At 36.5% G+C, this 15,753-nt stretch overlaps 3 protein-coding genes across 3 annotated transcripts in view; 1 reads left to right on the forward strand and 2 right to left on the reverse strand.

The window, feature by feature from the left end:
* Positions 1-4,032, reverse strand: part of LOC5511732 (cytochrome b-c1 complex subunit 2, mitochondrial) — a 30,686-nt gene extending 26,654 nt beyond the window's left edge. Inside the window, exons 1-3 of the mRNA XM_032381085.2 lie at positions 3,968-4,032; positions 3,816-3,862; positions 3,378-3,457 (exon numbers count right to left, since the gene is read on the reverse strand). Coding sequence (XP_032236976.1) covers positions 3,378-3,396 — 19 coding nt within the window. The 5' untranslated portion in view covers positions 3,397-3,457; positions 3,816-3,862; positions 3,968-4,032. The remainder of the gene's footprint in view (positions 1-3,377; positions 3,458-3,815; positions 3,863-3,967) is intronic.
* LOC5511734 (FAD-linked sulfhydryl oxidase ALR) lies at positions 11-2,143 on the forward strand. The gene is made up of 3 exons (XM_032381089.2): positions 11-152; positions 888-1,135; positions 1,925-2,143. The coding sequence occupies exons 1-3, from the start codon at positions 42-44 to the stop codon at positions 2,085-2,087; spliced, it is 522 nt and encodes a 173-aa protein (XP_032236980.2). The 5' UTR covers positions 11-41; the 3' UTR covers positions 2,088-2,143.
* LOC5511736 (exocyst complex component 6B) lies at positions 3,681-15,074 on the reverse strand. Its single transcript, XM_048720230.1, has 13 exons — positions 14,544-15,074; positions 13,626-13,712; positions 13,335-13,381; positions 12,489-12,543; positions 11,964-12,030; positions 9,526-9,597; positions 8,335-8,384; positions 8,198-8,245; positions 7,672-7,777; positions 4,633-4,686; positions 4,399-4,451; positions 3,954-4,032; positions 3,681-3,743 (listed from the first exon to the last, which is right to left on the reverse strand). The coding sequence occupies exons 5-13, from the start codon at positions 12,003-12,005 to the stop codon at positions 3,681-3,683; spliced, it is 567 nt and encodes a 188-aa protein (XP_048576187.1). The 5' UTR covers positions 12,006-12,030; positions 12,489-12,543; positions 13,335-13,381; positions 13,626-13,712; positions 14,544-15,074.
* Between the last annotated feature and the right edge of the window lie 679 nt (positions 15,075-15,753).

Below are 15,753 nucleotides of genomic sequence, written 5' to 3' on the forward strand. Positions count from 1 at the left end.
GGATTATGGGTGTTCTGAAGGGGCGGTTACTAATATCCAATATGGCGGACGGGCAGGATGATCTATCGCCTCTACGCGGCAAAAAACCCTGCAGAACATGCACAGATTTTAAGTCATGGATGAGGGGTAACCCAGCTAATAAAAGTAATAGGGTAATGTATCTCGGGATTTATCTTGAGCTGCGAATTATTAGAATTAGCTCAGTTACTAGCTGGGCACTAGCCGATTGTTAATTACGCCGGTGTTACATCATTCTGATCTGTCAGTTTTCCAAAAAAGGTTTATACCGTTTATTAAAAAAATAAACGCTTTATTATTAATTTAAAGCATTTATGGAACATTCTTTTTTATAAGATTTCACTTTAGCTGGGCATGTCGCTTTTGTAAATGTAATTTAAGCTTTAAGCAACTCTTACTAATAAACTTCGATTAAATGTTAGTCTTATATAGTTTCCCTTATGTTAAGTTAACAGAAACAAAAACAAAGTCTATGAACCTACACTTTTTAAAGTCTTTAAAATTAGGATTTTACATCTTGCACTATTAGGTTCTTACATTTTGCACAATTAGGTTATTTCTTATTATTTCTTGTTACTAGCAATTGCAAATTTGTTTGTTATACTGTATTTCTAATTTTATTTTTATGGAAAATAATTCTAATCGAAGCCCTAAGGTTTTGTTTCATTTTTCATGACCCTTTTTATACAGTATAAAATTTGTAATCTTTTTGTTAAGCAGATTCTTGTTTTTTGGGTTATTAAATTCCACAATTTTTGCTATATGTTATTAAATCACTAATTTCTTATATTTGGGTTTTACCCATTTCTTGTATCCCAATTTTTCCCTATCATAATCTCACTATTTATTTGTGTCATGATTTAATCTAGACAAAGTCTTCACAGAACACTGGCCACACATCTGATTTGACCACGTCATCTGATGCAGATTGTCGGGATCTAGAGTGCCCATTGGATCGGACAGAACTGGGACGCTCAACGTGGGGGTTCTTGCATACTATGGCCGCATACTACCCGGACAAACCAACAGTTAATCAGCAAGAAGACATGAAGCAGTTTGTCACATTATTCTCCAAGTTTTTCCCTTGTAATGAATGTGCTACTCATCTAAGAGAGAAGTGAGTTCATACTTTTACTACCATTTTGAGTCATTCGCTTCCAATCAAGCCACCTCTTTTTTTTGGGGGGGGGGGTCTAATTACTGCAATACTTTACAAAATTTTCGAAATACTGCTGCAATATCGCAGAGAGAAATCGGAAATAATCGCATACGGCACAGAAGGATGAGGTTTTGAAGAGCATGTGCGCACCCCAATATTTCTACCCTCTTTCTAGGTTTCCTGCTATATCATCCCTTCCCCACGGCAAATCCCATGCACCGCAGGACTTATTAACACTGCAATGTTTAATTTTTTTTACAGAAATACTGCCGTTTAAAAAGCAAAATCTCGCATCTCGAAGTCTTTTGAAATACTGCATCACTGCTTTTCCTCTTCTACTGCAATCTCGTGCAAAAAGGGCCAATACCGCAATACAGCAAAACCCAACGCCCCAAGCAGTTTTAGCTTTTTTTTAAACTTGTGGAAATACAGTATTAATGAGCAATTTAGTACCTGTATCTGCCAACCCAAAATGCTCCAACCCCCAAAAAATGGGAGATGATGAAGGGAAGTGATTCTAATACAACAACTGTATAAAACAACTCGTGAGGTGTTGCTACTTGTATTCTTTGTGTGCAACCCTTTTTTTAAAACATGATACATTAAAATTTAAGAAAAGTTTTATTTTTTTTTTGTTCAGAGAACAAGGCTAAAAACCAAGTTGGCAAGCATGTCCCAACCTATTTTATGACAGGAACAGCTTGTTTTATAAATATACATTTAACCCGAAATGTATTCTTTTTGTAGGATAAATGAGCATCCTGTTGATGCAAGAAGTAGACACTATCTCTCTCAATGGATGTGTCACCTTCACAATGACGTTAATAGATACATAGGAAAGGAGGAATTTGACTGTTCTAAAGTTGATGAACGATGGTTGCATGGCTGGAAAGATGGTTCATGTGATTAGGAATATTTATCTTTATCTTATCTTTGGGATTTCAATAAAACATCATTAAAATGTAATGTGGTAGTTGTATTGTTTCATAAAGTGATCTCAACATACATTCCACCCTATTACCAGCATGGAAGCAAAATCGCCTGCTTTTGAAGGAAAATTTGACTTGAGTGAAATACCATAAGCTCTATAAAGACTTTGAGGGTTTAATTCTTATCTAAAAGGTGTATTAATGAAGAAGGGACTTCTTTAATCATGTCAATTATTCAACGCCAATTCCTTATGTATATACGCTTGTAGTGTGAGTTCTTTGGGCAAATTTCTCCTTTCTATTATCATCATAATCTAGACCATCTTCGCATGGTATAATGTCTGCTAAGCGCTTGTCTGTTAGGAGATATGATAAAAAATAACAACTTAACTGGTTACTATTTTACGATTTTTTCTCATTTCATTTTCATCCACCAGTTAGACCTGATAAAGGGTGATTGGTCCCACGAATGTCCCCCAAGCCCCTACTCTCAATTCCTCTGAGAGCGCCACGCCCTTCAAACTTGATCATGTGATGTTGGGAGTATAACCATAATCGTGATAATTATGTGGTTGGTGTTGTTTATCATACCCTGTGGTGGTTGCTATGATGTTTATCATACCCTGTGGTGGTTGCTATGATGTTTATCATACCCTGTGGTGATTACTCTGATGTTTATCATACCCTGTGTTGATTGCTTTGTTGTTTATCATACCCTGTGGTGGTTGCTATGATGTTTATCATACCCTGTGTTGATTGCTTTGTTGTTTATCATACCCTGTGGTGATTGCTTTGTTGTTTATCATACCCTGTGGTGATTGCTATGGCGTTTATCATACCCTGTGTTAATTGCTTTGTTGTTTATCATACCCTCTAGTGGTTGCTATGATGTTTATCATACCCTGTGTTGCTTGCTTTGTTGTTTATCATACCCTGTGTTGATTGCTATGATGTTTATCATACCCTGTGGTGATTGCTATGATGTTTATCATACCATGTGGTGATTGCTTTGTTGTTTATCATACCCTGTGGTGATTGCTATGTTTATCATACCACGTGGTGATTGCTTTGTTGTTTATCATACCCTGTGTTGATTGCTTTGTTGTTTATCATACTCTGTGGTGATTTCTATGATGTTTATCGCACCCTGTGGTCATTGCTTTGTTGTTTATCATACCATTTGTTGACTGCTTTGTTGTTGAACATATCATTTGTTGATTGCTTTGTTGTTTATCAATCCCCTTTGGCAATTGTTATAATGTTTATCATACCCTGTGACTTGAGAAACATACTCCTCCAAATGTAAGCAAGCGTACTCTAGATGTACTGTATTGACTGATACTTGAGCCAGCTGAAAAATCAAGTAACAAAAGATTGATAGATCTTAATAAAGGTATGTATCAGGGGTATAGGGGTATGCACTTTGCAATAAATTATAGCAAAGACCTACCAGCCATGCATCATTTTAGAGATTGACCCATTGGCCCTTGGCTATTTTTAGATGAAATTTTCAAAAAGAAAAGGGGGGGTAGATGTCCCCCCTTTTTATTCTTTTTTTACAGCCGGCCAAATAGTCAGCAGTATCCAAGCTTTCCAACAGTGCTTTGTGGTCCCATCTCTAATCCCTTGTTGCTGTGCTGATGTGAGCACAAGTTAATGGTTGCTTGTATTTTTCATAAAAAATACAGCTATTTGAATATTTAACTTACCTGTGGTATTGAAATCTCTCTTCTTTTGATCAGCGAATTTATGCATCCTATCACAAACAGTGAAAGTCATGTTTTTTACAAAGAAAAGATTGAAGTTCAGGAGTATCTCTTTTGCACGTATATAAAAAAAATGGCTACAGAAAGATATTTACCATTAAGGGTCCTTGTAAGAAGAAGATTTGTTGATTTCCGCACTGAATCCCCTATCTCTGTTTGACTAGGAAAACAAATCTATTTGCTATAATACAAGAGCAACAGCTAACAAGATCAGAAATAGAGGAAAGGGAGAGAAGGAGGGGGGTTAGAGATACAAAGACAACAATATGACTGGACCGGTGTTTTCTTTCCTATTGTGAAGCCTTTTTCCTAGCCTTTTCTTATAAGAGTTCTGATTGTGAGACTGTCCACTTTTAGAGTCGTTTTAAGCTACTATGAGGGTGAACAGGGTCATTCACAAGGACAGAAGTCAAGTGGAACTGGCGACAAGAGTACGAGGAGGGTGGGAAATTCTAGATCATTCCTTCACCTAGCGTTGCTATGGAATCCAGGGTGAGGATTTATTCTAGATCATTCCTTTACTCACCTGACATTGAGGTGCTCATTAAATCGCAGGCATGCACTGATGAATGTCTTGAACTAAAAAAGGAGAGCAAATACAATAAACAAGAATTCAACAAGAATTATTTGTGAGCACTGTGCTTTGATAGTTTAGCTTAATCAAAGACATGAATGATAACCCTAATACATCATTACATATACACACCTCTCCTAATGAAAACCCTAGTACATCATTACATATATATACATGTACACCCACCTCCTTGTACAGCTTTACAGCACATTCAGAGAACGGAAGAACCCTTGAGAACCCCTAGAAAAAAATAATATAATGTGACATAGAAATGAATTTCCTGGCTTCAGCTATTCTTGCCTGCGTGACACAGGCTTGCAGAAGCCCCCAGAAACAAGGTTAGGGTTAACACTAACCCTAACCCATAGAATCCCCCAGATTACTATGGGACTGAAAATGGTATATATAATGACTTCAAACTGAACCCTCCAAGATTATTATGTAACTAATTAATTTGTCAAGACTTGAGTCTGAAAATGATACAGATATAAAAGACTTCAAACCAAACCCTCCAAGATTACTATGTAACTAGTCAATTTGAGTGTGGTATTATCAAGTGTTTTTTTTAAACATGATCATGAAATATTTTAGTCTTCCCTAACTAAAATATCCAATCTTAATAATAAGCAAATTTATATAGTGCTTTTCTTTTTAAGTTCTTATAACCTTACACTTATAGTAATATAGCCAAAAGAAAAAATAGGTAGGCAAGTTTGATTGAAATTTTGAATTTTCTACAGAGCTTTGAAAATTTTCTTGCCCGCATGAAAGGAGATTAAATCGAGGCATTAATTTCCTTTTTTGGCAGGAAAATCTTAACAAATAGGCCCTTAACGTATATGTAGCTACTGAACAAAAATTATTTACGGCAAGTGTATAATGCTTATCGTATATCTATAAATCATTTTTTTAGTATTATCGTACTATAAAAACTGTTGATAAACGGTATAAGACTGATAAGAATTTAAAAACATTAGAAAAGAAAAAGAAAAAAATTCTTCCAAGAGGGATTCGAACCCTTGACCTCTGTCTCACACCCTAGTCCAATGTGCTAACCACTTGGCCACACAGGTCACTACCAAAGGGTGAAGTACTAAAATTGTTTTTATTACTGCCTTGTATTGAACCCTACTTGCCCTTCGAAAAGTTTTGTCCAGCATGTCGAATTTGGGCATATCAAATTTGAATGTCAGCCCAGCGAAATCCAGAGAAAAGAGGCCTCTGCTAGCAGGATAATTTGAGCAACTTTTTCATGTCATAAAACAAAAATACCCACCACAATTGAACATGTTACTGTTGTACAATATGTTTTGCACAATGAATCTAAAAAAAAGTGTCATTCTATAAATTAGCAGGGCCACTTTTGTACAAAATAATAAGTAAGTTACTTTGAATATGCTTGACCCTACCACAATAAAGCTTTTGAAACTGTTGCAACTTGATTTCCCGTTTAAAGGAATCGGATCACGTATTGCAAACACTTTATAAATCAGTAACTTGACGTAAAGTTGAACAATCACATCTTATTGATTGTTTAACAAATCCCAAAACTGTTTGTTTATTTAGATATTTTCTTCTTTATAAGTGATTCTAAACTAGCGCATCATAATGACCAAAGCCCGAAGTATATCCTAACAAACCTCGCAAAAGCGGCCACTCATTGTGGTCAATTTTACACATTTTTTCTGCGTGATGACATAGTAGCTACTTGCACATGCGCAGTAGCTACAACAACACATTTTCCTTTAACCCGTTAAAATTCAGAGACGTCAATACCACAAAATATTGACGAAGAGTTTTGTATTGCTATGCCACCTACAAAGAAGCAAAAAAAAACCTAACAATTCTGAAGGGTTATAAGGACTTTAAGGATCCAAAGCCCTTTTTCAATCTTGATGATATATTGATCCTCCTCTGAAATTGCACTCAAAGAAGATGCTGTCCACCTCTTTTACTTATTAAAAACTTTGAAATTTTTATTAGAACTGTGTACCTTTTATTAGAAACTGTGTACTTTTTATTCGAAATTTTCTACTTTTTATTAAAAATGTTGCCTTTTTTATCAGAAACGTGAATTCTTTTATGAGAAATTGTGCACTTTTTATTAGAAACTGTATATTTTTTTAGAAACTTTGTACTTTTAATTAGAAAATGGGCATTTTTTATTAGGAATTGTGCACTTTTTTTTAGAAACTATGTGCTTTTTATTAAAAACTGTGTACTTTTAATTAGAAACTGTGTATTTTTTATTAGAACTGTGTACCTTTTATTAGAAACTGTGTACTTTTTATTCGAAATTTTCTACTTTTTATTAAAAATGTTGCCTTTTTTATCAGAAACGTGAATTCTTTTATGAGAAATTGTGCACTTTTTATTAGAAACTGTATATTTTTTTAGAAACTTTGTACTTTTAATTAGAAAATGGGCATTTTTTTATTAGGAATTGTGCACTTTTTATTAGAAACTATGTGCTTTTTATTAAAAACTGTGTACTTTTAATTAGAAACTGTGTATTTTTTATTAGAACTGTGTACCTTTTATTAGAAACTGTGTACTTTTTATTCGAAATTTTCTACTTTTTATTAAAAATGTTGCCTTTTTTTATCAGAAACGTGAATTCTTTTATGAGAAATTGTGCACTTTTTATTAGAAACTGTGTACTTTTTTAGAAACTGTGTACTTTTTATTAGAAAATGGGCATTTTTTATTAGGAATTGTGCACTTTTTATTAGAAACTATGTGCTTTTTTTTAAAAACTGTGTACTTTTAATTAGAAACTGTGTATTTTTTTATTAGAAACTGTGTACTTTTTATTAGAAACTGTGTACTTTTAATTAGAAACTGTGTATTTTTTTATTAGAAACTGTGTACTTTTTATTAGAAACTGTGTACTTTTTATTAGAAATTGTGCACTTTCTATTAGAAACTGTGTACTTTTTTATTAGAAACTGTGTACTTTTTATAAGAAATTGTGCACTTTTTTTATCAGAAACTGTGTACTTTTTTATAAGAAACTATGTACTTTTTATTATAAACTGTGTACTTTTTACAGAGCTGCAACTCAATTATTTCAGAAAAGGGATCTTTCAGGTGTAAGAATTGCTGTTGACCACACCCAAAGTGCTATCCCTGAGGTAAAAATTGATTTTGCCAATGATCCCCCCTGTTTCCATGGGAGTCCCCCCTGGTTCCTACATATTTACTGTACATATGCAGTTGGTCTACCTCTCTTAATTTCTCATCAGCGTGTGGAAAATCTGCAAGTATTCGATAGTACACATCTTTATCATCACAGTGGATGGGTGTATAATTGTCTTCTTCAAGAATCTTTCTGTAGATTTGACAAAGTAAAGCAAAACAGTTAATGCATATAAAAAAGGTCTCCACACGGCATGCTTAATCACAAATAACAATCATTATGTAAATCTGCATCTGTCAAGCTACCATAGTTCAGGTCACTAATATTATGGTAAATTGCTTTTGCTAAAGAAAATGTAAAGCAAGATAAGTTTCTATCTATAAATTAAAGGGCAATTATGTTGACCAGTTTTCAAAATTCAGTTCACATGCTTGTCTTTATTTTCATTGTTATGTGTTATTATTTTGTCTAACAACAAGCAGCAATTGTTATTTTCATTGTTATTTGTTATTATTTTGTCTAACAACAAGCAGCAATGACACAAACTTCTCCAAACAAGGAAACACCTGAATTTTAAATATGGTATTTCCATTGTTCTATCCAAGTACTTACTTGAAAACACTCTCCCAATCCTTGCTCAATGTCTCATTGTACTGATTTCTGAAAAAGAGACAAAATAGGAACAGCTACATCTAGTAACATAGAAAAACCCAGCTAACAGTGATTGCTTCAGCTAACACTGATTTTACCTCATTTCTAAGAGGACATCGTAGATGGGATTTACATTTAGACCATAACCCTGTTGAAATGGCAAAACACAGATAAGGCATAAGGTAACAATCTAAATGCGCTGAGCAAGGTAACAATCTAAATGGACTGAGCAAGGTAACAATACAAATGGGCTAAGCAAGGTATGTAACAATCTAAATGGGCTAAGCAAGGTAACAATCTAAATGGGGTGAGCAAGGTAACAATCCAAATAGGTGAGCAAGGTAACAATCCAAATGGGTGAGCAAGGTAACAATCCAAATGGGGTGAGCAAGGTAACAATCTAAATGGGCCGAGCAAGGTAATACTCTAAATGGGCTGAGCAAGGTAACAATCTAAATGGGCTGAGCAAGGTAACAATCTAAATGGGCTGAGCAAGGTAACAATCCAAATGGGCTGAGCAAGGTACAATCTAAATGGGCTGAGCAAAGTAACAATCCAAATGGAGTGAGGAAGGTAACAATCCAAATGGGGTGAGCAAGGTAACAATCTAAGTGGGCTAAGCAAGGTAACAATCCAAATGGAGTGAGGAAGGTAACAATCTAAATGGGCTGAGCAAGGTAACAATCTAAATGGGATGAGCAAGGTAACAATCCAAATGGTGAGCAAGGTAACAATCCAAATGGGGTGAGCAAGGTAACAATCTAAATGGGCCGAGCAAGGTAATACTCTAAATGGGCTGAGCAAAGTAACAATCTAAATGGGCTGAGCAAGGTAACAATCCAAATGGGGTGAGGAAGGTAACAATCTAAATGGGCTGAGCAAGGTAATACTCTAAATGGGCTGAGCAAGGTAACAATCCAAATGGTGAACAAGGTACAGTAACAATCCAAATGGGGTGAGCAAGGTAAAAAACCAAATGGGGTGAGCAAGGTAACAATCTAAAAGGGCTGAGCAAGGTAACAATCCAAATGGAGTGAGAAAGGTAACAATCTAAATGGGCTGAGCAAGGCAATACCTTGAAATGGGCTGAGCAAGGTAACACTCTAAAAGGGTTAATCAAGGTAACAATCCAAATGGGCTGAGCAAGGTTAATGTCCCACTGATATCCTGGGTGTGATAGTGAATTATGGATTGAGCAAATGGGCTGAGCAAGGTTAATGTCCCACTGATATCCTGGGTGTGATAGTGAATGATGAAAATTATTCTACTAGATGTACCATACCACTTACTGAAAGAGTGTGGCAAAACCATACAATCAGCTCCTTGACTTGCAGAAGAAGGGAGGCCTCCTTACAGTAGGCCTAATAACAATGGATAACATGCTTACAGTAGGCCTAATAACAATGGATAACATGCTTACAGTAGGCCTAAAAACAATGGATAACATGCTTACAGTAGGCCTAATAAAAATGGATAACATGCTTATTGTAGGCCTATAAAAATGGATAACATGCTTACAGTAGGCCTAATAACAATGGATAACATGCTTACAGTAGGCCTAATAATAATGGATAATATGCTTACAGTAGGCCTAATAACAATGGATAACATGCTTATAGTAGGCCTAATAACAATGGATAACATGCTTACAGTAGGCCTATAAAAATGGATATGCTTACAGTAGGCCTATAAAAATGGATAACATGCTTATTGTAGGCCTATAAAAATGGATAACATGCTTATAGTAGGCCTAATAACAATGGATAACATGCTTACAGTAGGCCTAATAACAATGGATAACATGCTTACAGTAGGCCTAATAACAATGGATAACATGCTTACAGTAGGCCTAATAACAATGGATGAAATGCTTACAGTAGGCCTAATAACAATGGATAACATGCTTACAGTAGGCCTAATAACAATCGATGACATGCTTACAGTAGGCCTAATAACAATGGATAACATGCTTACAGTAGGCCTAATAACAATGGATAATATGCTTACAATAGGCCTAATAACAATGGATAACATGCTTATAGTAGGCCTAATAACAATGGATAACATGCTAACAGTAGGCCTATAAAAATGGATATGCTTACAGTAGGCCTATAAAAATGAATAACATGCTTATTGTAGGCCTATAAAAATGGATAACATGCTTACAGTAGGCCTAATAACAATGGATAACATGCTTACAGTAGGCCTAATAACAATGGATGACATGCTTACAGTAGGCCTAATAACAATGGATAACATGCTTACAGTAGGCCTAATAACAATGGATAACATGCTTACAGTAGGCCTAATAACAATGGATGACATGCTTACAGTAGGCCTAATAACAATGGATGACATGCTTACAGTAGGCCTAAAAACAATGGATGACATGCTTACAGTAGGCCTAATAACAATGGATAACATGCTTACAGTAGGCCTAATAACAATGGATAACATGCTTACAGTAGGCCTAATAACAATGGATAACATGCTTATAGTAGGCCTAATAACAATGGATAACATGCTTACAGTAGGCCTAATAACAACGGATAACATGCTTACAGTAGGCCTAATAACAATGGATGACATGCTTACAGTAGGCCTAATAACAATGGATAACATGCTTACAGTAGGCCTAATAACAATGGATGACATGCTTACAGTAGGCCTAATAACAATGGATAACATGCTTACAGTAGGCCTAATAAGAATGGATAACATGCTTACAGTAGGCCTAATAACAATGGATAAAACATGTTTACAGTAGGCCTAATAACAATGGATAACATGCTTATAGTAGGCCTAATAACAATGGATAACATGCTTATAGTAGGCCTAATAACAATGGATAACATGCTTACAGTAGTCCTAATAACAATGGATAACATGCTTATAGTAGGCCTTATAAGAATGGATAGTATGCTAAGAGAGTAGGCCAAAAACAGTGGATAACATGCTTACAGTAGGCCTAATAACAATGGATAGCATGCTTACAGTAGGCCTAATAACAATGGATAACATGCTTATAGTAGGCCTAATAACAATGGATAACATGCTTACAGTAGGCCTAATAACAATGGATAACATGCTTACAGTAGGCCTAATAACAATGGATAACATGCTTACAGTAGGCCTAATAACAATGGATGACATGCTTACAGTAGGCCTAATAACAATGGATAACATGCTTATAGTAGGCCTAATAACAATGGATAACATGCTTACAGTAGGCCTAATAACAATGGATAACATGCTTACAGTAGGCCTAATAACAATGGATAACATGCTTACAGTAGGCCTAATAACAATGGATGACATGCTTACAGTAGGCCTAATAACAATGGATAACATGCTTACAGTAGGCCTAATAACAATGGATGACATGCTTACAGTAGGCCTAATAACAATGGATAACATGCTTACAGTAGGCCTAATAAGAATGGATAACATGCTTACAGTAGGCCTAATAACAATGGATAACATGTTTACAGTAGGCCTAATAACAATGGATAACATGCTTATAGTAGGCCTAATAACAATGGATAACATGCTTATAGTAGGCCTAATAACAATGGATAACATGCTTACAGTAGGCCTTATAACAATGGATAACATGCTTATAGTAGGCCTTATAAGAATGGATAGTATGCTAAGAGAGTAGGCCAAAAACAGTGGATAACATGCTACATTTTCTAACAGTTGAAGGTTTCTAATGCAGGTTACTCACAGATTGTGTTCGCAGCACTGCAGCAATTTTTGAAGATGCCATTTCCCAAAGATCATCCACTGTGGCTCTAAAAGCATTGATCAATGTTTAATTAACCCAGAAGTTTAATTAACTTCTGGGTTAATTTATTACTGTACAGTTTTGGAACAGTATGTTTGTGCCTTACAGGTAACAGGGTTTCAAGCGAGGTGAGGGGGGAGGGGTTGTTTGGATATCTAAGAGACCATAAAGTGGCCTGATGCACCATTTATTTAAACCTGTAGGGATGAGTAACCTTAAAACAATGCAATGGTAAGGGATCTACTTTTCAAGCCAGATGTCCTTGATTTTGTACACTTTGTCCCATCTTTTATCACATTTGAGTGTCTTGGGACATGGATAAGCCCCTGGTGACACTTGCCTGTACACTGATGATTGTCTTTATCTACTTTACACCTGGATTCATGATGCTGAACCATCATTCTCCAGAAGCCTATTTTATTAATGCATGAACTTTTGAAATCCCAATACAATAAAATGTCTTACCTTGTCACTAAACCTTTTGTTGTGTGCCAAATGGTGTCCTCCACAACAAAAAAACCTGTAAAAAGTAGATAATATAAGGAGCTGACCTGAAATGGAGATGGCGATCATAGATGGGAGGTCATACTGTATACTGTAGCTTTACACACGAGGGGAATGTATCATAGATGGAAGGTCATACTGTATACTGTAGCTTTACACATGAGGGGAATGTATCAGAGATGGGACGTCATACTGTATACTGTAGCTTTACATACGAGGGGAATATATCAGAGATGGGAGGTCATACTGTATACTGTAGCTTTACACATGAGGGGAATGTATCAGAGATGGGACGTCATACTGTATACTGTAGCTTTACATACGAGGGGAATATATCAGAGATGGGAGGTCATACTGTATACTGTAGCTTTACACATAAGGGGAATGTATCAGAGATGGGACGTCATACTGTACACTGTAGCTTTACATACGAGGGGAATATATCATAGATGGAAGGTCATACTGTATACTAGAGAAATGTATCAGAGATGGGAACGTCATACTGTATACTGTAGCTTTACATACGAGGGGAATATATCAGAGATGGGAGGTCATACTGTATACTATAGCTTTACACATAAGAGAAATGTATCATAGATGGAAGGTCATACTGTACACTGTAGCTTTAAACACGGGGGGAATATATCAGAGATGGGAGGTCATACTTTATACTGTACACATGAGGGGAATGTATCAGAGATGGGAGTTCATACTGTATACTGTAGCTTTACACACGAGGGGAATGTATCAGATATGGAAGGTCAAACTGTAGCTTTACACATGAGGGGAATAGGAATCAAATCTCACCCAACAATCTGGTGAAAGTAAGCTCGGTATGCTTCTAAAGACTCATCCTAGAGAGGAAAACAAAGAGAATATCATAGTTTGTTTTACAAGGGTAAGGATTTGACTGCAGGTAAATGTCAACAGACATATAATGTTAGCTAGGGATATGCACAAGAACTTTGGGGCTTTTAAGTTGCGTTTACAGTAGCATAATACATATTTTTCTCCTGAGTTGAGAAAAAAACTAAATGACTGAAAAATGTGGCAGCCCTTTTACAAGAACGAGAACCCAAAAATGGTCCGAGTCCTCACCATGGTGCCATGGTTGGGCTGTAAGGCCAGTCTTGCCTGCTTTCGCCTCTGCTTTCGGTAGTAAGCCTCAAATGTCTCCCGCTCGCCCTGGTTAAGGTATGGTGTAAGAATTTTGTAAGTTTTTAAAAGGAATAAAAGGGTAAAAATATATGTGGTAAAACAGTACTGTATATCAATTAAAACATTACTAACTACAGTGAGCTAAAACCCAGAAAAAAATAGTTGGATTATCAGGCAATTTTACCCCAAACAACGGGTCACCACTGTTGAGTCAGGGAAAGTTCATTTATCATCCCGAGGGGGGGCGTGAAGATACTCTGTGGGGGAGGGGGGGGGGGGGTGGGGCTCAATAAATTTCTGTGGTCTAATGGGGCGGCGTCGAAAGTGTAGGAATTTAAAAAGGGAGTCATTGATTTCTTTTTTTTAATTTGACCAAGTGTCAACTCAGACTTGGTTCAACGAGTCTCCGTTTCAGGGCAGGTTTTTTTGGCATGCACAATCCAGGAGTCTAGGCCACATTTTACCTATGCAATGCAAACCTGTATACACCCTATATACCTTTTTTTCATGGTTTCTGCAATATGATATTTATGAAATGTTTATGTTCCATATTTAAAATCTGGCCAGGTGCATTACCAGAATTCTTGTTAAAAATAATTTGCTCAAGTACAGTATATGCTACTTACCACCTACAGTGTATGATGACACCTGCAGACTGGGTATCTTTTACCATCCCAAGCTATGAGCCTGGTTATGCACCACTTACCACAACAGTGTAGATGTGATGACCCTGCAGACTGGGTATCTTTTACCATCCCAAGCTATGAGCCTGGTTATGCACCACTTACCACAGATGACACCTGCAGACTGGGTATCTTTTACCATCCCAAGCTATGAGCCTGGTTATATGCCACTTACCACAACAGTGTAGATATGATGACACCTGTAGACTGGAGAAAAGTCGACGATGTCCATTGCTGACTGGTCAAGCTCCTGTGTAACAATATTCATGACGGTAAATGAATAGCACTTGTACAATATTGATGACGGTAAATGAATAGCATTTGTACTACATTCCAGATGTTTTGGCGTTCTTCTGAAGAGATTCCGGTTCCTTCAAACAGTGCCTAACATAGGTATGTTCTGCTCTCTGTACACCTATCTGTCTCTTGTACACCAATCTGTCTCTAGTACACCTATCTGTCTCTTGTATATTTCATTAAAAGGTTCCAACAGCAAATGGCAATTACCAAATGGCAGCAGTTCTACGACCGAAAGGTGCTTATGGGTGGTAAATAAACTCAAGCAATGTCAGAACCATATATTTACATTTAATGTATAAACGCTGCCCTTTAATATATATGTATATATTTTTTAATTTGAAGCAAATACATTGGGATCCATGGGTCCTTTGGGTCGTAGAACTTTCATTTGTCAATCGCCTTTGCCGTTTGCAATGACAACGTCTTTTGAAAGGGTGTATGTAGGGGTATTATGTGGCATTTGGGAGTAAGGTTACTATCTATTCCTCAGGTAACCTGGCGTTAATGGATTTCCTGAATGTGGGTTAACTTATTTCTGACCGCGGTAGTCCTGGGTCACAACACGCTTGGAGGCCGTTTGGGTTTGCGATAATCTTTACGTCTCGAACCGCAGCCGTCTTATTGCACCCTCAGAACATGCTAGTGATGATGGCTGATAAATATCTCATCATCAACTGGGCGCTGTACTACGGACCCTTGAAGTCCAAGAAAAAGGCACCTTTGGGAGCGCCCGCAAAGTACGCTGGATCCTCGAGCATGAGAACAAGGAGACTAGGAATGGCATATGTCGTCGTTTGAATATGTTCTGATGCTCGAAAATGATGTTCGAAAATACCCATTTTAAATGTTGCTTGAAAATAATTATCAGTTTTAGCACATAAAAATTTGCCCGTATAACCGGTCGGGACGATTATTTTTCCAAGCAACAGCTCCAGCGCCCCAAAAAATATTCCCAGCACAACTAGTTCGACTCCACAAATTTGCCAGCAGAACCATTAGGAACGATTTTTTCCCAGCAACCGAGGGGTCTAACATTACATTTTTTTTACATTACATATTTTTATTTTCACAACACCTTCAGTATA

Source organism: Nematostella vectensis, chromosome 12 (genome assembly GCF_932526225.1).
Source record: "Nematostella vectensis chromosome 12, jaNemVect1.1, whole genome shotgun sequence".
NCBI lineage: Eukaryota > Metazoa > Cnidaria > Anthozoa > Actiniaria > Edwardsiidae > Nematostella > Nematostella vectensis.

Excerpts from the sequence above, each read along its gene's own strand:
- LOC5511734 (XM_032381089.2), top strand. The coding sequence starts at position 42 with ATGGCGGACGGGCAGGATGATCTATCGCCTCTACGCGGCAAAAAACCC. Across the intron at positions 153-887 it reads CAGCTAATAAAAGTAATAGG|ACAAAGTCTTCACAGAACAC; the intron begins GTAATGTATCTC and ends GATTTAATCTAG. Across the intron at positions 1,136-1,924 it reads GCTACTCATCTAAGAGAGAA|GATAAATGAGCATCCTGTTG; the intron begins GTGAGTTCATAC and ends TTCTTTTTGTAG.
- LOC5511736 (XM_048720230.1), bottom strand. The coding sequence starts at position 12,005 with ATGGCATCTTCAAAAATTGCTGCAGTGCTGCGAACACAATCT. Across the intron at positions 9,598-11,963 it reads CAGTGCTGCGAACACAATCT|GCCTACTGTAAGGAGGCCTC; the intron begins GTGAGTAACCTG and ends CATTGTTATTAG. Across the intron at positions 7,778-8,197 it reads GATTGGGAGAGTGTTTTCAA|AAAGATTCTTGAAGAAGACA; the intron begins GTAAGTACTTGG and ends TCAAATCTACAG.